Genomic DNA, 27,069 nt, shown 5'->3' with positions numbered 1-27,069 from the left:
TAGATTAGAAAGAGGTGAGATAACGGATATGCAGTATTTTATGGAGTATTAAAGGTCAGTTTTATACAAGTAGTGTGTATGTACCTGACAGTAGGCTGTCAGTAAGGCTACGCCTCTCTATTTGGACTGGTAGATCTTGGCAGACTGACAACTTTAAAAGTAGCTCTCGTTTCAAAAAAGGTTGGGCACCCCTGGTCTAGTATATGGTAATTTGTATTGCTACAGTCATAACTGTGTCTGCAGCAGCTGTGTGTGCGCGCAGGGCCAGCCCAGCAGTTTGTGGACAGGGAGATGTGTCCACGCCTTCTTCATCCCATCAGTCCTGTGTCCACATCCACTCCGGCCACACATTGACAGCTAACAAGGTAAGACGCCACTTAAGCTTTTTTTCCCCAATGAATTAGTATTTAAAAATGCACTATGAGGAAACGCATTAGTGATATAGATTCAATCCCGGAGTCAGCGCGTCTCTCACAACATGTGCGTCTCCCGGTCATTCCACTAAAGATCGTTTTGTCGTTAGTCTTTTCAAAGTAAAAGCGCATCCGTCCACGATTCAGCTGCGTGCACTCAATTGCGTCCGTATATCAGCGAAGGGCCAGTTTATTGTTTTCTTATCGTTAACTGTTATTGTCTCAAGATGATCATATAAGACGCTGTTAAACTGACACACTTGCTGCGGGAATGACTCCCCCCCCCTTCCTCTGTCTCTCTCACACACACACACACACACACACACACACACACACACACACACACACACACACACACACACACACACACACACACACACACACACACACACACACACACGCACACGAGCTGTTCTATAGGTTATTCTGTATGCGCTGGACTTTTGCTTGGCCAAAAAGGTGTGTGTTTTCTACATTATTATTTGTAATAGTTCTATATTTGCTCTTTTTTAAAAACGAAGTTCCTCTCATTGATTTTGAGTATGTACCGTTATACACAAAGGCACATTTTCTTTTAAGTGTTAACATACTTGGCAGTATCTTGTATTGAATGCAGGTACCATATCAGCTAATAGTTGTAATATAAGACCTACATTAATATTTGTAAAACATTTCTGAAAATGTTAAATATGTTGTTGTTGTTTGTGTCTCTCATGGAGTATAACATCCATATTCATATGTTCCACAACAGCCTGAACACTCCCAAGTCTACAGCATCTAATATTGGACTATGCCGTACACAGTAAAATAATTAAACGTATCATACTGCACTTTAATACTTAAACCCAACTCCATCAACCCAAGAAAAAAAAAAAAATTCATAATAATATTCATTCTGTAATCGACTAAATCATTTTATATTACAGCACACCACACTGTTTACTGACACGGAGTCATTGTGAAGGCAGTCAAATGATTTACTTAATCTATTGTAGCCAAGGGGAATTGAACGTTTCGACCCGCCCTAAATTTGGACATGGCACATTTGTATTTTGACGTTGAAGCTAAAAAAGGAATCTCTAGCTTAGAGCATAATAGCCTTTACTTTTGTAAATAAGCTGGACAATTTAATTGTTTTATTTCATATTAAACAGACCCTTTAATGCTTTTGATGTTTACCCTTTTCTGTAGTTTGTTTTATCGGTTTTTGTGCATGTAAAGTTCTGCAAAGGCCAAAATCCCTTTCTTCCCTCCAATAGGCTGTATTTTAATATCTGAAGATCAATAATAAAACAATTGTTGTTTGTGCCTTTTTTTCCCTTCCAAGGATTTTCCATGGCGATGATCCCTCCGTGTCCACACCTCGCCTTTCTTCTTCTGCTGCCTCATTTCCTGGCGGTATCCCTCGCCAATCAACATGACCTCCTGGTCGACACTAAGCATGGGCGAGTTCAGGGAAAGCTGCTCTCAGTGCTAGGTGGGGATGTTGGAGCGTTCCTGGGAATTCCTTATGGAAAACCACCTGTGGGGAAACTGAGATTCAGAGCTCCAGAGCCAGTGGACACATGGGAAGGGGTGAAGGATGCCTCAAACCTCCCAAATGCCTGCTACCAGTCACCGGATACTTCATTTCCAGGTAGGCCACACGTTTGGTCACAATGTATGAACTGTATATTATGGTGTACTTGCAATATGGACTATTCAAGTGTGGTGGTGCAGCGATTAAAAAAAAAAAACAAGGTCAGCCAGTATTTGATGACTCACCAGGACCCCCTGAGTCCTAACATAGTTATTAGATAACATTCATGTTATTATTATTTATGTGCAAACACAATCTGTATACAGTTATACACGGTCTTCACTTGGTGCAAGGTTTTATTTTTCACATTTAGTATTAGCAAAACGGCATTTCTTATACAATAAATGGAGTAGTGTAGGGGAGGAGTGCATGTACAGTACAGTGTGTTACAGTGCATGTACATAAACGAGTGCACGGTGAGAAAATGGCGAAATGCCAGAGCGTTTGCTGTAAACTGCTCAGCAGAATGTGTCCCTCTATAGCAGCTGCACTTCCAAACAATTGGATAATTCACAAAGAGGAAAAAAGAGGTCCTAATGGATGCAACAGAGGTCGAGGTATTTGACTTTTAGCCCCTTTCAGAATATTTCAAGCTCTGAAATCATTGGATCCCACACTCAGAAAATGCTACTTTCATAATGCTGTATATTTCAAATGGTTTGTCGCAGAGGACCTTTGTTTAAATGTCATCCGTGTTTCTCAGTCCAGTCCCCAAATAACCTAGTGACATCATTATGATAACAACTGGGGTGGTTTTCTCAGACTCAGGCCAAATGCATACACATTAATTTAAGTCCCTTGTTTTTATTACATTTATAGTCAGATATACTAACATTATGAAAAAAGCTACATTTGTAAGTGCTTGTTTACAGAAGATAAGGCTATGATGCTCCAGGGGTTCCTTTTCAGCTCGAGATCCACAAGAGAACTGTCCCCTTTAAAAAAACAACCTGTGAATTGTCATGACATCTGCATTTATAAACCACTGGCAATGGACACGACAAACCATGCATTTAAAATGAATTTGAAATTCATATATATACTGTATATATAAAAGTGCATCACAGCAATAAAGAACATGACTGAGCTTAGTGTAATGTTTGTAATTCGGAAAATAATGTTCACACAATTTGGTAACACTTTTAAATGAACAAACATAGTCCAGTCTAATTTATATTCCTCACCCCCTTTCTCAGCCCTTCATTTGTTTTCCCTTCTCAAAACCCGAACATTAGGCAACAATCTAAATATTTTTTACCTTTTAATTTCAAAATGAGATTGGCCACAATGCAGGGGTCATTGAAAGTCACCATTCTCACTAGACATTACACCAGGGGTGCCCAACCTTTTTTGACCCCAGAGCTACTTTTAAAGTTGCCAGTCTGCTGAGATCGAGCGAGCTGATTACCTAGTTAGCCTTCCAATTTATACAAGTCTACTAAAGAAAGGGTATACAATGTACGTAATGACCAAAAATGTACTGAGTTGTATTGTGCCATACGGGTTAATGCAGTTATGCAAGGTACATCAACATAAGGTACTCAGTATATAAATAAATATATGTTTAGCATTTGTAATGTTGGTGATCAGTTTGACTTGGTCATTTTAAAAGTAGCTCCCAAGCTGAAAAAGGTTGGGCACCCCTGATCTAGACCAGGGGTGCCCAACCTTTTTTGAACCGAGAGCTACTTTTAAAGTTGCCAGTCTGCCGAGATCTACCAGTCCAAATAGAGAGGCGTAGCCATTACTGACAGCCTACTGCCAGGTAAATACACACTTCTACTTGTATACAACTGACCTGTGTACGATGAATACCTCATAAAATACTGCAGATCCTTTATCTCACCTCTTTCTAATCTACACACATACAAGTATTTAACTGAAGTTACACAACAGTGTTGTTGATACAGAGTTGGAGTTTATTCGCACGTCACTACAGTGGGTAATGTTTTCAAGAAACATTGAACAGTGCTGCCACATATGACACAGGAAAAAAAGAAAAGACTCTGAACCCTTTCTTTGCCATTATATAAAAATAGTGTTGCTACAAAAGTATAAATGAGGCTTACTAATAAGAAAACTCAGATCTGAAGCTACACAGGAATCTGCTGCCAAAGTGCAATAAAAAGACAAAATTAATAGAATCAAACCCTTTTTTGTTGCATTTTAGTCGAGTATAAAAAGAAATGCCTTTAAAATAGGATGCAAGCAACACTAGTTTCTTAACCTACATTGATAATAGACTATAATCAATTTAAGTTTGCATTCTTATACCATTTTGTACAATAATTATAATGAATAAGTTCAAACAAATTAAAACTTACAGCTGATTAATAACGGTATCTAACTTGAGTTTTTATTATATCAAAAACCTGTTGAAATGCTACTGTTATTGTTGTTGTTTACTGTCCCCAAAAGCGCGTCGGCAGCCTCCAGAAATGCTTCTTTCACAACTTCGCCGTCTTTGAAAGACTTCATGTGTTTCGCAAGAACGTGACTGACACGATAAGATGCTCTGGGAGCAGCCTTGCTCTTGTTGTTGGTGTCACTACCCGATCCGTCCCCCTGCCCGATCGGTACTGCGCATGTGCGAGATGGTCCGGAAGTCCGGACGGCAACACAAGATGGACACTTGACACAGTGGCTTTTAGCAAAGCTCAAAAAGAAAAACCGAGAGAGACGAGTTATTGTTAATACAACGTAACTTCACTATGATTTACTCTTTTCATGGGGTTCTTTTATTTGGGGTTAAGTACATTGTCAGAATAAGTGAGAAATGGATTTCACTTCTGTTAGACAGCTATCATACTGAATACATATTTACTGTGAATGTGTGCAAACATGTATGGCATATGGCTGTCTAACAGAAGTTAAATTCATTTCTCATTTATTCTGACAATGTACTTAACCCAAAATAAAAGAACCCCATAAAAAGAGTTGTTAAATAATAGTGAAGTCACGTTGTAATAACAATAACTCATCTCTCTCGGTTTTTCTTTTTGAGCTTTGCTAAAAGCCACTGTGTCAACTGTCCATCGTGGGTTGCCGTCCGGAGTTGTCCAATATGGCGGACCATCTCGCACATGCGCAGTACCGATCGGGCAGGGAGATGGATCGGGTAGTGACAGTTGGGCCTGGTGGAAATGGACTGCTGTGCATTTAGCTGTCCTCTCAGGCCCCTCCCCTTTTGGAGCGTAGGGCAGAATTAGGAGGGAATTCCGTCTCGTAGCGTTTGTGCACTGTTTTGAAATGCCGCTCCTAAATTACCCTTCTTCGATAAAGCCACGCTCGCGTTGCAGATGAGACAGATGGACTTTGAATTGGAATAGATAAAAATAATCATCCTCCCACTCGGAGTGAAAATGATATATTTTGGGCTCTTTTGCTTCTGCCATAATTGCGTCTTGTGTGTGTGCGGACTGTCACCCCTGTTGACACGGACAAAGTCAGCGAAATAGTGCAAACTGCCCACCAGTCACGCCCCGACACATGGGGTCACGAGGGCCAATCACAAAGCTTTGATGCGTTCAAGTGCATTATTCTGGCACAGGAAGATTATGTTATAGGACACACATATAACAAAAGTAAATACATCAAGATTATTGCAATGTTACCAAAAGTGACATTGACTATATGTTTCCACCCAGTGATATGAATGCGGTCTCTACCCCTCTAATAATCCCATGGCCCCCAAAGGATTGCATGTCAGTTGATCGTTAAAAAAAGATGCCCTTAAAGGACTCCTTAAATTAGGATATGGGAGGAGGTTGTTATGTATCACCATACCACAACCCCAACACACACACACACACACACACACACACACACACACACACACACACACACACACACACACACACACACACACACACACACACACACACACACACACACACACACACGCACACACATACCGTAGATGATAGCACCATGTATTACTTTATAGTAGACAGTTATAAATCTTGGAAATGAATGGTAAGATAATATTTTGAGCCAATTTATCAAAACAAAACCATTCTACTGATACATAAGCACATACACACAGATACAACAATGGAATTCGATACAGGCGTTGTACCCCACCCAAAAAGGTCCTTTGGGTGTTTGACTTGTGGCTAGGGGCATTGACACGTAGCTATTTGTGGACTCAACCACAAACCAGTGCCAGACATACGAGAAAACTCCCACATTTTACTGCAAATATAGATGTGACACACAGATAGGTATGGCCAGAAGGCATTGATGTTGGACGGCTGTTTGGACAAATTGGGGCTAATTAGCAGGAAACCAAACAAGTCTTTATTTATTTATTCTTTAGCAAAAAATAAATAAAAATAAAGACTTGTTTGGTTCGTCCTGAATTAGTTAATCAAATGGAAGTGGTACTTCAAGATAACATCTTATCTCAAAATTGCTTGCAATTAAGTGTCATAATGAAGGTGAACTTTAACTTACTGTATGACTGATCACACAAGTGTGTTTAACTCCAAACATCTGAGATAAGAGTATCTATAAATTACTATACTGCAGCCTTTGGGACATCTACTTAGTTCACATGGAAACCAATACTTCTTTAGTCTCATTATTATTTGGCGTGTTACTTATTTATTTTAAAGTGGGTTGAGCAGAGGATATAATACCCATTCTGTTTGCTTTATAGGACTTGATTTCACTAACTATCCATCTATATTATATATTTTATATTAGCCATTGATCATTTATTTAAAAAACACTGCAACCTAGACATCAACATAAAAGTTGAAACCTGTAGTTTGACCTGAATGTGTTCATGTCCTCCCTCAAGTCAAGCTGTTCAGTTTACTACACATTATAAAAACATTTGCTGTATTCTTTTTGCACCCCGCCGAGCGCACAACAGGCTAAGAGTTAACCATTCTCGGCTTTCACTCACCAAGCAGGTGTCATTTGTGAGAGCTAGAAAGATCAAAGAATGGCGTGGCAGCTATATTTATTTCAACCACCCGCAGCCTAGACATCAAAATAAATGTTAAAGCCTGTATTTTATCAGCTGTATTCGTATATCATGTTCTACATTAACACAACCTGTCAAAATATATAAAGAAAAACATTTACCTTATACTGTATGTCAGTGAATATTCATCTCCTACGTAGTTCAAAGTAAACTGGGGTTTATACAGCTCATAAATGTAGTTAGACGGACAGAAAGAGATGACAAGTGCAATATGAGGTTGTGGAAATAATTACGCCAATATGAAATCAACATGATGGAGAAACGATTGCTTTGCGAATGAATGATAATTATTAAAATACCACATTTGCCATATATAACTTGACTTCCAGAGTAATCCACGCCCCACTTTCATTCTTAAAATACCGTCATGATCATTTCTGTGGTTGAACCGATATCTCCGTACACCTGCATTGCAGCCCGAATCGTTCAGTTGTTACTTGGATAATTATTGTTCTCTTTTCCAGGGTTTGAAGGATCAGAGATGTGGAACCCAAACACTCCTGTCAGTGAGGACTGTCTGTACCTCAACGTCTGGTGCCCACGATTCAACAAAACTCAATCCAAGCCCTCTCCGCTGGCTCCAGTCCTCGTCTGGATCTATGGGGGCGGGTTCATTTCAGGAACTTCCTCTCTGGACATTTATAACGGTCGCTTCCTGACTAAATCCGAGGGTGTTGTCGTGGTATCAATGAATTACAGGTAAGGACTGAAATAAATGGAAACGTTTTTTTAATATGATTGGGTACATGTTTGGTAATTAGCAATGTGGTGAATGTGTGCTCATGGAGATTGTATGGTACATCTACATCAATAGGTGGTTTTCTCTTCAGTTAAATGCTGTCAACATCCGTCCTTGTTCTTGTGCAGACTTGGAGCGTTTGGCTTCCTGTCGATTCCTGACAACAAGAACATCCAAAGCAATGTAGGCCTGCTGGACCAGCGCCTGGCGCTCAACTGGGTCGCCAACAACATCGCTGCTTTTGGAGGGGATTCTTCACAGGTAAAATGGTATCGCCTTAAAAATCAGACAACAAGATTTGTTAAAATTGTTGAAACAAACAATACGAATACGTGTTGGCTTTTGTTTCCAGGTGACTCTGTTCGGAGAGAGTGCTGGGTCAGCGTCTGTTGGCTTACACCTGCTCTCCCCGGGCAGCCAGAGTCTCTTCCATAGGGCTGTGATGCAGAGTGGCTCTCCTAATGCACCCTGGGCAACAATCAGCAAGGAGGAGACCTGGCGCAGGTAGGGTGTATTCGATAATTCCACTCCCTCACTCCGTCATTGCTATGTCATGGTTATTTAAAGTTGAATTAGTGGTTTGAAGCAAACAGAACTGAATGAAACAGAACATAACAGGATGGAAAATAATAGAAAATAAATACATGTTGCACGCCATATACCGTCATACAAGAATCCAATCAAGAATAACACCTGAACTTTTGAAACAACATCCACAATATTAATCTGGCTGCAATTTAGAAATGATGTATCCAATATATCATATTCAATCACTTGCATATAGAGACTCTTATTCCACTATTTCACTTTTTCACAATTTGTCTTTTTGTATTTCCTTTTTTCAGTTGTTTCCGTTTTATTGTGTTGCACTGTTGGAGGAGCCTGTGACCTAAGATTTTCATTGACATAACTACACTGTAGCTATGTACACATAACCAATAGAAGCCTTGAACCTTGAATAAACAGAAAAGCCACAGCGTAAACACAGTCTGAACTATTGAGAGTGCAGCGAAGGTTAGGAGGTTGCAGTGTTCATTGGAACACGTACAACTATTATCAATCATAACAGATGGGGAAAGTCACAAGGACTGAAAGTGAAAGTAAACATGACAAAGGAAGAACACTTTTCATAAATACAACAGGAAACACAAAAACCAAGATCATAACACTCCCTCTCTTGCCTTGCTCTCTCTCTGCATCAATATCAAGGTCCATGAAGCTAGTGACGTTGCTGGGGTGCCCCACGTCTCCTCCGGCTGATATGGAAGCTTGTATGCAAAAGGCCGATCCTCAGCAAATCTCATTGAATCAATTCAATGTTCTCAGACAACCTTCATTCTTTGAAGCACCCTTTGCTCCTCATGTTGATGGGGACTTCCTGCCAGATAAAGTTGAAGTAGGTGTGTGTGTGTCTGTGTCAAGACGTCATATAGACATCTAACAACATTGACTTAACTGCATGCTTGTCAAATGAAGTTTACCGGGTACATAGCACTCGGGGTGTAACGGTTCACATAAGTCACGGTTCGGTTCGTACCTCGGTTTGGGGGTCACGGTTCGGTACGGTTCGGTACAACAACAAAAAAGCAAAAAAAAAACTCCCAAATGCATAATTCCAGGTTTGTTGTTATTTATGTTTGAACAGTAGTGCAAGTTTCAGTTTCAAAATAAAGAACTCTGATATTTTGAATAATTAACTCTATTAAACAGTTAAAAACAAACCACAAACAGCACCACACACACTCAGATGGCCATATTATCTATAATGGCTGATGTCAAAAAAAAAGTTTCATCAAGCTGTAAAACTAAAAAGAATGTCTTGAAAATATTACATCATAAATAATAAGAAAGTGTTTCCAGAGCGCAAAGTCGTTGAAAAACATATGCCAAAAGCTTCCGTTATTTATTTTTGGTCTCTCGGCTTTCATGTCTATTGGCTACTTAAAAACAGCGGGGATCAGCTGTTGAACAGCTGTTGTCTTTTGCCGGGCTCCGGTGATTGGCAAATCTGGGTGATCCCTTCTGATATGATTTAGCATGTTTGGCGTGTTCTCATTAGCATACCGCACCGCTGTAGAACAACGCCGACACATCGTCCTCGTCCGATCCACCACTCGCACACCTCATCGTTATTGTAGTCCACAGGGAACCCGAAATGTTCCCACACAGCTGATTTAAAAGAAGCAGGTGGGTTCTAGCTCCTGTGTGTTATCTGAACTCACCATACTAACTTTTCTTCTTCTTGTATTTTGTTCGTTTTGTTGTTGTGTTTCTTCTTGTTCTTCATTTGTTGTTTAAGGGCGGCTTGCAAACAGCTTTTAGGCGCCATACCGCCCCCTGGATTATATATAGTGTAGTGGATACTGCCCTGAATTACTTTTTTCCCACTCGTAAAAAAAAGGCGTATTCGCCGTGTGACTGGATGTGCCGAACCGTGACGTCCGAACCGTGACGGTACGAGACGAATACGGATACCGTTACACCCCTAGATAGCACACAAGTCTTTGACACAAATTGAAAAACATATTGCGTCACAATCCCCTTTTGTTTTTTCTGTGCAGGTTTTGCTTAGCACCGGCAAACTTCCAAAAAAAGAGGTTCTATTTGGTTTAAACAAAGACGAAGGGACCTACTTCCTAGTTTATGGATTGCCTGGATTTAACGTCCCCGGTCAGAGTCTCATCACCAGGGATGAATTCCTAAAAGGAGTGGCCATTGTAATGGCAAATGCAAGCAACCTCACAAGAGATGCGGCCATTTTCCAGTACACTGAGTGGACAGACAAGAACAACAGGATGAAGAATCGGGACTTGCTGGGAAGTCTGGTTGGAGATCGCATGTTTGTTTGTCCTCTACTAGAGTTTGCTCACAGGTAATTCTCAACACATCCAAGATATACACTGAACAAAAATATAAACGCAACACTTTTGTTTTTGCTCCCATTTTTCATGAGATGAACTCAAAGATCTAAAACATTTTCTATATATACAAAATAACCATTTCTCTCAAATATTGTTCACAAATCTGAAAAAATCTGTGATAGTGAGCACTTCTCCTTTGCCGAGATAATCCATCCCACCTCACAGGTGTGGCATATCAAGATGCTGATTATTGCACAGGTGTGCCTTAGGCTGGCCACAATAAAAGGCCACTCTAAAACATGCAGTTTTGCTTTATTGGGGGGGTCTGGGGGGGTCCGAAAACCAGGCAGTATCTGGTGTGAGGGGTAGGGGTAGGGTTAGGGTAATGTTGTGAATCGATACCCCTACCCCTCACACCAGATGCTGCCTGGTTTTCGGACCCCCCCAATAAAGCAAAAATGCACGTTTCAGAGTGGCCTTTTATTGTGGCCAGCCTAAGGCACACCTGTGCAACAATCATGCTGTCTAATCAGCATCTTGGTATGCCACACCTGTGAGGTGGGATGGATTATCTCGGCAAGATCTTTCTGTTCATCTCATGAAAAATGGGATAAAAAACAAGTGTTGCGTTTATAATTTTGTTCAGTGTATCTATGTATAATATACTAGATGTACTGCATGTATATATATGTTTTGCCAGCCATCAGAGCTGTCCTTTTCTCTACAGTCTACTGTACTGCAGGGTCGCATAATGGCCAAATGTATGTCTGAATATGCTGTAGCAGAACAACCACAGAAGCAGTTTTGAAAATGTTGCCAAGTTCTTCAGTCCAATCTATAATTGTTTTATATTTAAAATATGCAAAGTTAAATGCAATGCGGCTTAATCCTAAATTCACACTGAAATACTAGTGGGAAAAAAATAAGATATTATGTTTAAAATAGGGTCAGGGTTCTCCTTTTATTCATTTAACTTTATAAAAGTAAACTTGGGGGAAATATACTAAACATAAGGAGAAATATACAATGAATAAGGAAACAATTAAATATATTCTAATCTTCATAGAATATGCACTTGCATCTATATTTGATTTGCCAAAGCAGCATCAGTTTTTTTAATTGATTAAGCACCTTTGTACCAGTACATTACTCCTATCAAAAATATAATAGTAAATGTTTGTTTCTTGTGGCGGCTACATAGTATGTCTAGTATTATATTGCTCTCATTAATCTGACCTAGTGCAGCGAAAACATTTGTAATACTTCATTTATTTCTCCCCAGCTACTCAAACCGTGGCGGTAAGACTTTCCTCTATTTATTTGACCACCAGTCTTCAGAAAATCCATGGCCAAAATGGATGGGCGTTATGCACGGCTATGAGATAGAGTTCGTCTTTGGTATGCCTCTGAACGCATCCCTGGGATACACGAAGAATGAAGTGAACATGACCAAGAAGTTTATGAAACACTGGGCCAACTTTGCTCGAGTAGGGTAAGCATAATCATCTGGCACTGTTGAAACCTTAATGGTACTGTCGAAATGTGTTGATTGGCTTTTCTCTTTTTTAGAAATCCAGGCCTTGATGGAGCTAGCTGGCCCGTGTTCACCCCTGAAAAGCAGGAGTACGTCACTCTGAACGACAACCATCCTGAACAAAGGAATATGATGTCAGCTAGAGAATGTCATCTCTGGGAAAAACTAATACCAAGAGTACAAGGAGTCTCGGGTTAGACATCTCTTTATCTATCTATCAACTACACCTCTCTCTCTCTCTCTATCGATCTATCCATACTGAACATCCATCCAACTAGCCATCGATTTATTCATCCATCTATCCAACTATCAGCTATCCATCCATTCATTGATTCATCCATGCATCCGTCCATCTGTCCAACCATCTATCGACCAATACATCCATACACACACACACACACACGCACGCGCACACACACACACACACACACACACACACGCGCACACACACGCACACACACATACACACACATGCACACACACACACACACATGCACATACACACACACGCACACACACATACACACGCACACACACACACACACACACACACGCGCACATACACACACACGCACATACACACACACACACACACACACACACACACACACGCACATACACACACACACACACACACACACACACACACACACACACACCATGTATACATCACTTCAGGGATCATTACATTGACTTACATGCATTTCCTGGAGACTTATCCTAACCTTAACCATAACCAACACATGCCTAACCCTAACCCGTACCCTAACCCTAACCAAGTCTTCACCCTAAAATTAATGATCCCCCTCATGGGGACCTCCAATGTGTCCCCATAAGGGAAGCCAGTCCCCACACGTGACTATGTAAACAGATGTAGGTCCCCACAAGTATAGTAATGCTAGACCACACACACACACACACACACACACACACACACACACACACACACACACACACACACACACACACACACACACACAGAGCCCGTAATAGTTACCTGTAGTAGGAGGCATTGCGGGAGGCGTTGTGCTGTGTTTAGCCTGTGGAGGAAATGTGTATCCTGGCTCGCTCCCCTCCACAGCTCTCTCTGGAGGTCTGAGTGGGAGGAGAGGAGGGTCAGTCATCACTTCCATGAACACTGATCACACACAGAGTGAATAATACAAATGTACTTCTGATCTGTGGTCATTATTCACACACAGAAAAACACACACGCAATGTTTGATCCCATACAACGCACTGTCACCATTTTGTTATCAATGTATCACATGCTTCATTCAGAATGACACGTTATCCCTTTTCTAAATTACATTATGGCTTTTTAAGTCGAATCGTCTGAACATGCAACTTTATATAAAGTGAGCGACATAACCTAAACATTAAGTACAAAATACATGTAAAGACATCAATAAACATACAACCCCAAAAAATACCCGCAGTAGCTCAGTCTGTGGGGTCTTGGCTTGGCATCCAAAGGGTCGCCGGTTAGAGTCCCGATTGCAATGCAGTTTGAGCTGGGGAGTTGCCAGTATCTGTCCTTGAGCAAGGCAACGAGCACCGGCAGCACATTTACTCTCCGTCAGCACCAAACCTGTCTGAAAATGATCTGATCAGATTTTGGCCACTTTATGTCATACATTTTTTTTGGCTTGTGTCACCATTAGCCAATCAGCAACCAGGTAACCCCGCCCCCCCCCCCCCCCCCCGCCCTTATCACCTGAATCTCCTCTAGAGCACCATTGAGTTCTTTGTAACCAAATGTCTCTCAGAGGGGCGTGGGGAGGGGCTCCTTATCTTCATCTAAAGTAACAGACAGAGAATCAGCACTTTGGAATCAGGGCTGAAACAGAGGGGATTATGGGTAATGCTGCAATGATCTGTTTGGTGATTCAGCCAATCAGAGACATGTTCTGTATATATCTGAGACCTATAATATATTGATGAAAAATAGTATAATAGGGGACCTTTAAACAATCCTTTTTCAAAAGATGACAAAATAAAAGTCTCACTGTCCACCTCTTTCTTTCTCCACAGATGAACTGCTGGCTTGTGTAAAAGGGAATGGGATAATTCTCCACTGCAACTACGCCTTCCTGCTCATTCTACTGGTTACAACTCTGACCGATTGATAGAGAAGTGATGAAGCTTAATTCTATGCAGCCATATGCAACAGTTTACATGAGACATAGTGGTTTGGTCTTTGCTATTGGATAAGGCATTGTGTCTGTCCAAATAAATTACTAATTTAGTTAAACAAATGATGTTTTTTTTAAGCTTGATTTTCCCAAATTCGTTTTTAACCCGCAGAAAACACAGTATACGCTTGTTTTTCTTTTATTTTGTCCAACACCACACAGATCACATCCATTCAAAGAAAATCAGGGTTTCTGTGCATTTGTGTTGTCCATTGTGTTTGTCAGGAAGGACCATTTAAGGACAAATCAATAAAGTTATTTTTACATACTATGGTGAGTGATTTTACATGTTCTGTACAACACACATATTGTCTTCTTTTAACACACAATGAAAAAAACACACTTATTCCTCCTTCTTGAAGTTCTATTTTATCTTCAGTTTGTGTGTGGCTAGTTATTTGAATGTGCATAGTCAGCAGATTATTCACATTTCTCTTCCTCATTTTCTCTTAATAGACACATTTTATGAGATGTACATATAATATAATGTGTATATATTAAAGATTAAAACTTGCTGAAAAAGCTAAACTGAAGTTCATTATCGCCAATCACTCAGTCATCGTGACATTAAAGGGGCCCTATTCTACTCATTTTCAGGGAGATATGTGTATTCTGTGCCCCTACTGTGACATGTTTCCATGCTTTAATATTCAAAAAGCTGCTGCAGCACCTCTTTTCACCCTCTGTCTGAAACCAGAGCCAGTCTGCTCTGATTGGTTAGCTGGCCGGCTCTCTTGTGATTGGTCAACCTCTTAGGCGCGTTTCCACTGCAGCGGGTAGCTCGCTTTAAGCGTGCCGAGCCGTGCGGGGCCCGGTTTTGGTTGCGTTTCCACTTGGCCTAGTTTTGGCCCGGGGCTACTTTTTCACCTTTTTTCTGGCCCGACTAAATCGTGGTTCTAGGGCCAGGAACAACCAGGCTGAGTCGGGCTGAGTATGCTAAACTAGAGAGAGAATCGCTGGCTCGGTGCTACAACTACAACAAGATTAACATATTTGACCGTGATTTAATTGTAATACACGTTTCAAAATGATGCCGAAGTAACAACATACTGATACCGGATAGTAAAAACCATGAATTAATGCTTTGACAAGTCTGCAGACAGACGGCAGAGAAACACCTTTTAAAATGCATGTTTTCTAAATGTAGCTTGGCTAAGCTAACGTTATATATGCTCCGACCGTCCACACTCACAACAACGGCCTACAAACATAAATAAAGCAGCGACTGTATTCGCCATGACACAGGCAGTCTGTGGTTTGTACTTGTTTAACTTTTGTCCAGTTTCTGAACAGATATGAAGAGCTGTGAGCTCTGAGTGCTAAGAGCTAACGGCTGTGTTGTTTTTCTGGGGCTCTCATTGAAGATGACGTCACGGCTCCGGCTACACTGCGTTACTATAGTAACTGCCCCAGTTCCTAAACTGTAATGGAAGCGCAGCATTAAAGTGAGCCGGGCCAAATAAGGCCAAACCAAACCGAGCGAGGCCAAGCGAGGCCTGCAGTGGAAACGCGCCATTAGAGATGTCCCACCCCTTAGCCTATCTCGTACATTTTGTTGGAGCGCTAGCAAATAGAAGCGTGAATGTTACATAGCGATGTCACTATGTTATGAAAGTAAACAAAGGATTCCAACGGAGGCGTTTCCGGCAGGCGGTGTGTGTGTGTGTGGTAGGAATGTAGCCTTTGCAGACACATGCACAAAAACATAAATACAACAAACAGGAAAAGGAAACTCTAAAAAGCATAGTCAGACCTCTTCAGGCAACAATTGAGTAATACAAGTCCTTTGTAGTGTCGATGCTAAATAATCTCATAGCTTCCGTTATTACTTGCCGAATGATATGTATTGTTGTCATCGGAAGTGTTTCACAGTTTAGCACACTGTGTTATTGTTCCTCGTGCTGTCGTTGAAGACAGTAATGTGAGCATAAACAGAGTCGCTGAGCGAAAGGTTACAGTGTTGATACAACAAGCTAATGAGATGTGGGAGAGAAATGATCAGCTTTTGTTTGAGTGACCTTGAACACTGTGCCGGAACAAGTAATTACATTGTTTGAACATCTGGTATGTAGCGTTTATATGGTGGCTATTTCTGTTAAATAATTTGTGTATAACTTACATGTTATTTTGTTTCTACTATTACACAAAACAATTGGTGTTTTCCCTGACAAAAGGAACCTGTGCTTGTTAAATGCCAAGCAATTTGTTTCTGTCATAATCAGTTTGGATCCTTCCCCAACACACCAACACACACACACACACACACACACACACACACACACACACACACACACACACACACACACACACACACACACACATTTCATACAGACTCACACACAATAAGTTGCGGTTGCTCTTTTCTTTTTGACCTTTTACAGTGACTTATATAGGATGACTAATGTCTGACGCTGACACACACAAAGAAAGGGATATAAAGTACAACACACTGGGGAGTAGGAATGTTCCAGAAGGTGTATTTTGGCAAAGATTGTCTATTAAGATATGACCGCTGCCATTAGAAGTGACATGACCACAACCTCATTTGGTATTTTCAAAAGAAAGTCCTTTACGTCGCAGGCAGAAAAACTGTTTCGAATGCACTTAGGCCAAAAGTATGATAAATACATAAAGCTTCATGCAGTAGCACTTACAAATTATTTGTTTTTTTTAAAGCTAATGTACTTGCAGGATTCTTGCTGATTTAGTACCTCAAGGGTTTATTGCACTTAATGTACGTTGCTTTGGATAATAGCGTCACTAAATGAAATGTAATGGATCCATAAGGGATAAAGACATTCAGGTGAAGCAAGGAGGAGGGGGAGAAAGACAAAGAAACGTGTTCGAGGTGGCAGCACAGGAGTTATCTCAGCCTTTGCATCATCACTATGGTAAGTTAAGGTGATGCTCCACACTGTCATCACAACAGGTCGGAGGTCAAGTCTGAAATCGGAAAATAAACAAATAAGGTAGACAACTGTTTAACTTCATTGCTCCTCAACTTGGATGCTGCTGTGGGGCAGCAGGGGTTTGACCTGGATTGCTTAACACATGCAGCAGAAGCTGGAAAAGCAATCATGTGGTCACAGTAGAAATATCTTAAAAATATCTCTATAATCTTAAAAAAGTCATACTGAAATGTTAGGGTTTGACTTCTTCACATGTCTTAGCTGTTTGTGAACATTTAAAACATTAAAATGTGTTATAACTGTATATTAAAGAGGCCCAATCATGTTTTTGTTGGGTTTCCCCTTTCCTGTGGTGTGTATAGGTGTTTGTGCATGGTCTGGAAAGGCTAATAACTCATTTGTTTACTTCCGGAACATAGTGACATCACTATGTAACACTAGCGCTTCTATTGGCTGGCGCTCCAACACATTGTATGTGATAGGCTAATGGGCGGGACATGTATATGCTGTTAACCACAACAGAGCCGGCCAGCTAACCAATCAGAGCAGACTGGGCTCTGGTTTCAGACAGAGGGTGAATAGAGGTGCTGCAGCACAGGCAGTATGAGAAAAATAAAGGGCTTTTGAACATTAAAGCATGGAGACATGTCCCAGGAGAGACACATATGAACCTGAAAATGAGCAATGTACTGTATGAATTATTACCTTTGAGAAAACGTAAGTTAATTATCAAATCATATACCAAATATTATTTGAAGGACGAACAGCTGCTTCACAGGAGGTTAGTTGTTTTGACTAATGTCAGTGCCACAGTTTAGTTCAGACAAGACACTTTGACAGATCGGGGTGAGCTGTGATTAATAGGCACGACAGTGATAGCTTCATTCATAAAAAGGGCAACACCTCCCACTGAGTGTCGTGTGAAATCAGTACAACAAGACCCAATGCAAAGCAGACAATGTCAAACGCAGGTGTTCTGAATATCCACGAGTAGCACTATATACACATTTGTGTTTCGTAATGTTTTTATTCTTCGTATATTCTCTATTGTTGAATGATTTCACCGTGAGGTGAAGTGGGTTTAATGTTTCATTTGTGAACTACACATTTGATCATCAGCTGACCGGGTGCAATGAACGGTCATAATAAAAACACCTAATTTGACCCAGAGTTTGAAAAACATTTCCTATGAAAGAAGTGACAACACCCATGTCTTTCCATCAATATCGCTCATTGGTCATGAGTCAGTCGCTTACTGACGTATATCCTGGCCAACTGATAAGAGACGATAAGATGGATAGACTTTTTGCTTCCTTTTTTCCCCGGTGTTTTTAATCGGTCAGTTGTTACTCATTTCAACGTCCAAAGGTTGTATCCACTTGGCATCCTTACCCAAAAACTAAACCACAGCACATATTTACACCGCTTTGGAATTGTTTAAGCACCAATACTGTAGAACCCCTAAAACTCAAAAGCAAATACACTAACTACATCACGGTCACATGACTTCACGTCACCACTCTAAGCTAAAGTTTGGCGTGATGGCGTTTAGTCGTCTCATTGAGTCACTTTTAAGCAACCTCCGTTTTCATGACACATTTTAAGAAATATATTACTTGTAGAGGTTAAGCCAATGCTTTATGCCACTGAGGTCCCGATTTGTTAAGGTACATGACGCACACTTTAGCTTGTGTTATGAATAAACATCCCATACGGAAAGTCTCCATTAGAACACAGAGTCCATTTATTTCCTCGTAGTGTTGCTGTGACGGGGTTCTAATTGTCCGTCCGAAAACACTGGCCTAGTCGGTTGGGTAAGCTCCAAAACTTTATTTATATCAGCAAAACATAAAATAACGAACCAGCACAACTTAAACAAAACAAATAAACATCCAAATCAGACCGTCCATCACTCCCGGAGAGTAAACATGTTCAGCTGTTGCCTTCTCTGCAACGATCTCTCGAACACGTCCCAGCTGTTGCCTTCTCTGCAACATTCCCCGAGTTCCCCTTCCAGGGCCAACCCCGTCCCGTATTAACCCGTAGCCCCTCCCACCAGGCTTACCGTCAACAGGTGACAACCATTACACTCCAAACCACATTTCAACATAACAATCCGACCCAAACAGGTTAACCACCTCTTAATATAATCATTCCCCATAATTAACAAACGTAAATTAAATAATTGCATGGTTCATAGCAGGAATTTAAAACACGGAAGTGATGCGCCTCCGTCTTTTCTGCGAAATGTTTGGTGTGTTGTGTGTGCCGGCTGTCAGTGGCGGAGTCAGTCACTCATGTGATCCGCTCCGTCACAGTTGCCCATTAAACTTGCATCAGATTTCCATCGTAAAACACAAAATTGCACTTAGACAGAATGACTTCGGTAATCAAACGTTACCTTAGCGTAGGTGTGTATGTGTTCCCGGGCTACTTAGCTCATACATATTTTGAATCAGGTCTCAAATATCTCAAAACACATTGCCTTTAAACTCTTTGAAAAGAACTTCAGAAAGATGGCAAATAACTTTTTTCGCATTTCAGTTTGATCTCCTATGTGTCTACAGAGACGTGAATCACCTTGAAAGGTTTTGTCAGGACATGTAGCCATGATTATGAAAAAACAGCACTTAACTGGTGAATCCCATAAGAAGGAACATTTCAGACATCCCCGGAGTTAAACAGAACAGCGCTATTTGACACCACGGCAGAGCAAGAAAGAGTCTGACCTCGGCTTTCATTTGAGACAGAGACAGCCATCATTCAAATGAGACAGGCGATTAGGGGAAGGACACATCCAGAGAGCGAAAGAGAAACAGAGAGACGAACAGGGCAGGAAGAGACGGACACAGCCTGTGGTGATGAGGGAGAGCAGAACAATTATGATGGGAGGAAGAGATATTAGGGATACAGGAAGAGAGTGAGATAAACACAAACGTGAGAGACTTTCAAAATGAGAAGGGATTTAGTGACACTGAGTGATACAAGAGGAGGCTTTCATGATGAGTTGAAGCGGAGAAATATAATAGCATCATTCCACGGAAATGGAAAAAGGTCTTTGGAATGTTTATTTTTTCATTTCTATGGTTTATCACGATCATTTTTAGCCGTGGAGAAAACAATATGAACCCAACCCTGCATGATTTCAACTTGTCCTTACCTCACTTCCTTCTGTTACAACTATTATGTTTAGTACTCACACCCTCATGGATACACAGTTTGTATTCAGATGCAGAGTTGCATTAATGAACATTATTTGAGTGACTTATGTTCATTTAAAAATTGTAAAACCTGTAAATCCCTTCCTCATTTTTGTTCCATGCTTCCTCTTTAAAAAATCTGCACACGTCTCCACTTTAAAGTCCAAAACATGTAATACGTCTTTTTTTAAATATGAACCTTTCTTCTAAATAGTTAGTTAGTATAATATACTTCCTGTTTGGTTTACGGACTTGCTCCAATTCACTTTTGTTGTCTTTTCCACAAGTTACATATACCCACCCAGTTGTATACATGTAGGACATTAACAAATATAGGGGCTGCATTCAAGAAGCGCTGTTTAGCCATTTTTCCACACCAATATTTAGGAATCATATCGATGTACATTTCAAACATGCTCATAAAAAAACATCTTTCACCCATACATATACTATCTTTTCTTCCTTATACCACTTTGTCCGGTAGAGTAACGGCCCGTCCACACAGCGGCGTGCGTTGACGCTTCCCCATTCACTTTGAATGGGGTGACGTCACTTTTCGCCGAACTGCATTGTGGGAAGCGACGGGGAGCGTAGCTGGCGTGGCTCGCTGCAAAAGTTGAGCAATGTTCAACTTTTGAAGCCTCGGCAGAAGCGTCAGCCAATCGAATCATACTGTATGTACAAGCTCTAGCCAATCAAACCGCTGCTTGTGTGTCAGGGGCGGGAGATGCATACGATTGGTTGTTGGTCGAGTTTCAGACACGCCCGCCGGCAAGCGTCAACGCACGCCGCTGTGTGGACGGGCCGTAACAGGTTAAATAAATGTCATAGGGTCCCTTGGGTTAGATATTCCAAAATAATTATCTTGTGTAAGTTAAAGAATAGTTTGCTTTAGTCTGAAGATTAATGAGGATGTCAAGATACTAATCATTATACAGTCGTCATGCATCAACACACAGTATTTCCATCCTTTGAACACAATTTAACTGATGAACTGTCCTGATTCAAACCAGGATATAACACCCCTTTTTTAGCCACCTAGTCATAACGAAGGGCAGCCATTAGGACCTTTATATTTTAGCTTTTGAATTAAAGAAAGACTTGGCTCATGATTATTCACTGTGACTTAACACTAGCCTTGTAATTAAAATGTTCTTCTTTTGATTCAGTGGCCACAGAGATAATGATGAGGATAATAATGGAACACACTAGAACTCCCTATGAATGTACTTTCAGCTCAGCGCATCAGCTCTAATGGAAACTATATAAGACTGGGGGGTGATGTGAATCTATCGTATAGCTGTTTATTGTAGGGCTGTCAATGCGTTAACGCTTACGATTAATCTGAAAACCTTTAAAGCGTTTTAAAGAATTATTGCAAATAAATCCCATTACCAAGTTTGACCCCAGGTTCCTCTCGTAACTGCATTGCGTATGTTATCTATGGATCGCATGGCAGTTAATAGGCAAAGAAAGTGGAGACACTGGCACAGAGGGAGCTTACCATATAGCACAACACGAATACTGCAGTACCATATGCCTTCTGTAGCGCCCGTTTTACAGACAGCCGTTGTGTCCATGCTATAGTTTAGTGTCTGAGAATTTGCAGAAAAACCCTCTAATCTCTCTTTCCAGTTTGTAATTTGATTTTCTCCCCAAATACAAGTAACATTTTAAACGTTTAATTAATCCTGATTACTCACGGATTGTTATTGTGATTAACACAATTACATTTTTAACAAATAACACTACTAGTTTATTTCAAAAAAGTGTATTTAAAAAAACACACATGGATACAGATCTAGGCTGGGAATGGGTGTGGCTTATTATACCATTAGTTATCGAACCTGCTTAATGTTCTGTGTTCAATTGTTTGGCCACTAACTCCTGTCAAGCATATATCTTTAAATTCAGTCACCAACAACATAGTAAAATCAATATTTGAACCTGGATTGAGTTTCTGGAAGGACATTTTATGGGGGAAGGGGATGTTGGAGGCAATTATTACCGCAAAAAAAATATTGTCACATCCTGACGTTCATATTTTCTTACACTCAAAGGGACAGTTATTGGATTGGCCTCCAGAACCTTACGTTGGTGGCCAGAAAAGCTTGAGACACACACACACACACACACACACACACACACACACACACACACACACACACACACACACACACACACACACATACCATGTATTACATTACATTGACTTACATACATTTCCTGGAGACGTATCCTAACCTTAACCATAACCAACACATGCCTAACCCTAACCCTTATCCCAAACCTAACCAAGTCTTCACCCTAAAAGTAATGATTCCCCTTATGGGGACCTCCATCTTGTCCCCATAAGGGGGCGAGTCCCCACACGTGACTATGTAAACAGATTTAGGTCCCCACAAGTATAGTAATGCTAGGCTGCTCACACACACACGCACACACACACACACACACACACACACACACACACACACAAACACCCACACACACGCACACACACGCACACACACACACACACACACACACACACACACACACACACACACACACACACACACACACACACACACACACACGTTAAATGCTGTGACCCTGGCATGATTAGAGGCTCCACCATGTTGGAGCCTCGTCGCGAGTCAAAGACCATCACATGTGAACTGTGTACTAATGTGTAGGACAGAAGCCCGTTGTTTTTAATGACCACTCAAGGGTTTTAAAACTGTATGGCGAGACCATTGCAGTACCACAAAAAAGACAAATTGCCGGCTTGACCTTGTTCAGCGGAGGAGGAGGAGGAGGAGGAGGAGGAGGAGGAGGAGGAGGAGGAGGAGGAGGAGGAGGAGGAGGAGGAGGAGGAGGAGGAGGAAGAGGAAGAGGAAGAGGAAGAGGAAGAGGAAGAGGAAGAGGAGGAGGACATGATACAACGTAGTGAATCAGACCTGGTCGTGCGTCACATCCTAGATCTGAAATTGCTTTGCATTATGTCATCTCTATTTGTGGACATTAGCCAGCTCCTTACATGCTTCTCTTTAATGAGAACAGAGGAAGGTGTGTCATGGAGAGATTCATGCAGGATAAGACTAAAGAAGATATCTATACCGTAGGTTGGTTGCCCTGGCCTTTTATCATCCAATGGCAAATGAAGGTGAGGCTGGAGTTAATCAGCGTAACACCATTGAGTTGTGAATATATTCAATAGTTATGGAAGTTAAAGGGAGCTGGAAACCTATAGTAGGTATAGGTAAGTTGTATTGTAAAAGCTTTGGGTAATGCCAGTGTATGTTCCTTCCTTCTATTGTAGCCTTTGCAGACCATTTACATACACAGAAACATACAACACACTACAGGAAAGGGACAGCCCCATGAAGCATACTAAGCCCCTTTAAGGTTATGTTTTAGGATTCAAGCCATGTTGAGTTTATGCATGCTCTGATTAATAGAAGCTCCCTTTCAGTTAATGATGGATCACAGTTAGATGTTTCTACTTTATATGCTTTCATTATAAATCCATTAATCACCAAACCACAGTGTAAAGTACAGTAACAGTGACAGTGATTCCCGCAGAAATTACATATACTTTGGGGGAACGACTCGGGGGAAAAAAATCTCAACATTTTTTTTCTCAATTCCTGCATTCTAGTGAGGATTGGCGAACCCGTTGGCAAACTCGTCTAAGGACGACCTAGTAGTAGTAGTCCTTGATTGGCTCAAGTTCACACCTTTTTAGGGGCGGGGCTAGTGATGTTGTCCCGGGGATGCTTAGGAGTTGATAAAGGAGATAATCCCACTGACGTCATCATTTGATTCCAAAAGTGGGTCTGGACTCGCGCCCATAGAGGCTGTTTACCAGTATAATGGCTCCCCACAAAGTATAATTGATGGGTGGCTCCCCCCAAAGTATAATTGATGAGTGGCTCCCCCCAAAGTATAATTTATGGTTTTTTAAGTTGTGTTTACTCACTGAGCACTCATTGCCACCAATGCAAATGCAAATGAGTGCTCACTGAGTAAAAAAAAACAAAAAACACAAATTATACTTTGGGGGGAGCCATTATACTTTGGGGGCCCCCCAAAGTATTAACATGCTGTGGGAATCACTGAGTGACAATGTGCATTCCTCATATAGGAACTTGCTTATAGCCAAATGTAATGGTGGATTGTGTAAAGCACCTGTTGCTAACTGATATATGTATACGGACAAATAATTCCACTCGGAAAAGTATTTATAGGTAAAAGAGGGCCCAAAAGTGAAGCCAAGACTGCAGTACAAGTCATAAACCCCACCTCTTTTTTGTAAGCGAATGACATATCGCCACACAAAAGAATCTAAGCAAATGTCAAATAACTTTCCATACCTCTCATTGTCTTTTTCAGAACTTTAATTAAAGATCTTTATTTTCGGTCACTGACCATGTTGCTAGATGGCTTGCAATTAAATTAAAGCATTACATTGACAGTTGGTTATTTGCCAGTGCTGTTGGACCGTTGTGCTTTTTTTATCCTGGAGGAAAGTGCAGTTGTTTGGGGCAAGCCCAAACCCCAAACATTGGGTCAGGTTTGTGAAAAAAGGTGGGTGAGAAAAGAGTGTAAACAATTGAAAAACATTACTTACTTTAGATTTCTCCCAGAAACGTCCCAGGACCGTGTTGCTGTGAGGGTAATTTAGCCACCCCAACTTAATATAGCACATGTATTCATCCTTTTAGGAAACTGCATTTTTTTCCCGGTACATCATCCTGGTGTTGCTTACATAATACAAATGTCAATTATTTTTCCTTCATGTCAAATTTAGCCGGTTCCTCGACTGTTTATACTTAAAGAAAACATTGAAAGTCTTAAATGTCAACAAGAGTTTACGATATTTCTTCAGCTGAATAATTTGCTTCTAGAGTAAAATTGGATCCCAGAGATGCTGTTTGAAGCTGGAAGGAAGCTGATTAGCTGCTGTGGTCCTAACCTCCTCATCCATATACAATGCAGAGAGGCGTTCGCTTGGCTCGCTGTTGACTCTCCTCGCTTCACCTCGCTTCAAAGGACTATTCTTTGGATGTGCAATAAGATTTGAAATCAGTGCTTTCACTCTGTAAATGAGGAGTGCATCTTTAAACCAGAGATGAAAATGCAACAACAGCATATTTGGAATCCAGCAAATGGTAAAGGCGCCCTATCCTGCTCATTTTCAGCTTCATATTTGTATGTTGTGCCTCTACGTTGACAAGTTAACATGCTTTAATGTTCAAAAAGCTCTTACCTCTTTTCACCCTCTGTCTGAAACCAGAGCCCAGTCTGCTCTGATTGGTTAGCTGGCCGGCTCTGTTGTGATTGGACAACCACTTAGAGATGTCCCAATGTATCGGAGCGCAAGCCAATATAAGCGTGAGTGTTACATAGTGATGTCACTATGTTCCGGAAGTAAACAAAGGAGTCCAATGGAGGCATTTCAGGCAGGGGGGGGGGGGGGGAATGTGTGTGAGAGAAACAGGGATGTTAGCCTTTGCAGACCATTTATGGCGCCTTTCCACTGCAGCGGGTAGCTCGCTTTAAGCGTGCCGAGCCGTGCGGGGCCCGTTTTTGGTTGCGCTTCCACTTGGCCTAGTTTTGGCCCGGGGCTACTTGTTCAACTTTTTCTGGCCCGACTAAATCGTGGTTCTAGCGCCAGGAACAACCAGGCTGAGTCGGGCTGAGCATGCTAAACTAGAGAGAGAATCGCTGGCAAGGGGGCTACAACTACAACCAGATGAACATATTTGACCGTGATTAAATTGTAATACACGTTTCAAAATGATGCCGAAGTAACAACATACTGATACCGGATAGTAAAAACCATGAATTAATGGTTTGACAAGTCTGCAGACAGACAGCAGAGAGACACCCTTTAAAATGCGTGTTTTCTAAATGGAGCTTGGCTAAGCTAACGTTATATATGCTCTGACCGTCCACACTCACAACGGCCTATCCAGACATAAATAAACCAGCGACTGTATTCTTCATGACTCAGGCAGTCTGTGGTTTGTACTTGTTTAACTTGTGTCTAGTTTCTGAACAGATATGAGGAGCTGTGAGCTCTGAGTGCTAACAGCTAACGGCTGTGTTGTTTTTCTGGGGCTCTCATTGAAGATGATGTCACGGCTCCGCCTACACTGCGTTACTATAGTAACTGCCCCAGTTACTAAACTGTAATGGAAGCGCAGCATTAAAGTGAGCCGGGCCTAATAAGGCCTAATCAAACCGAGCGAGGCTGAGCGAGGCCTGCAGTGGAAACGCGCCATTACATGCACAAAAACCTATATAACACACTACAGGAAAGGGAAACAACAAACAAAAGCACAACAGGGCACATTTAATATGAACCTTCAAAATAGCTGATCCGTCGTCCATCTCACCGAGATAGTGATAAAGGAATTCGGAAATCAATTCGTCAATCATGTCAAAACACCAGAGCGGTCCATAGTCTCAATGCCTTTTGTTTTGCAGACAACTACAGCTCCACTCATTAACAGCTTTAATTCAAGGTAAACTTGCTTAATTACAATGTCATTCTACAATCACTATCTTTGTCCTTTTCCCTCTCTTTAATCTCTCTTGAATAGGTTTGATTAAATCAGTACTTAGAGCAATGATTCAGCGTGAACGACACTTTAAA

General features: G+C 41.1%; 1 protein-coding gene across 1 annotated transcript; it reads left to right on the top strand.

Annotated features, from left to right (window-relative positions):
* Window positions 1–245: 245 nt before the first annotated feature.
* On the top strand, window positions 246–14,762 carry LOC117457563 (acetylcholinesterase-like). The gene is made up of 10 exons (XM_034097713.1): window positions 246–365; window positions 1,741–2,049; window positions 7,450–7,684; window positions 7,853–7,985; window positions 8,077–8,228; window positions 8,934–9,120; window positions 10,286–10,596; window positions 11,868–12,077; window positions 12,155–12,312; window positions 14,154–14,762. The coding sequence occupies exons 2-10, from the start codon at window positions 1,749–1,751 to the stop codon at window positions 14,246–14,248; spliced, it is 1,782 nt and encodes a 593-aa protein (XP_033953604.1). The 5' UTR covers window positions 246–365; window positions 1,741–1,748; the 3' UTR covers window positions 14,249–14,762.
* The last annotated feature ends 12,307 nt before the right edge of the window (window positions 14,763–27,069 follow it).

This window comes from Pseudochaenichthys georgianus, chromosome 13 (genome assembly GCF_902827115.2).
Source record: "Pseudochaenichthys georgianus chromosome 13, fPseGeo1.2, whole genome shotgun sequence".
NCBI lineage: Eukaryota > Metazoa > Chordata > Actinopteri > Perciformes > Channichthyidae > Pseudochaenichthys > Pseudochaenichthys georgianus.
This window is presented reverse-complemented; position numbering and strand designations above follow the sequence as displayed.

Bases quoted from the DNA above. Each gene is read 5' to 3' on its own strand.
- LOC117457563 (XM_034097713.1), top strand. From the start codon at position 1,749: ATGGCGATGATCCCTCCGTGTCCACACCTCGCCTTTCTTCTTCTGCTG. The intron at 2,050-7,449 runs GTAGGCCACACG...TCTCTTTTCCAG, and splicing joins ACCGGATACTTCATTTCCAG to GGTTTGAAGGATCAGAGATG. The intron at 10,597-11,867 runs GTAATTCTCAAC...ATTTCTCCCCAG, and splicing joins CTACTAGAGTTTGCTCACAG to CTACTCAAACCGTGGCGGTA.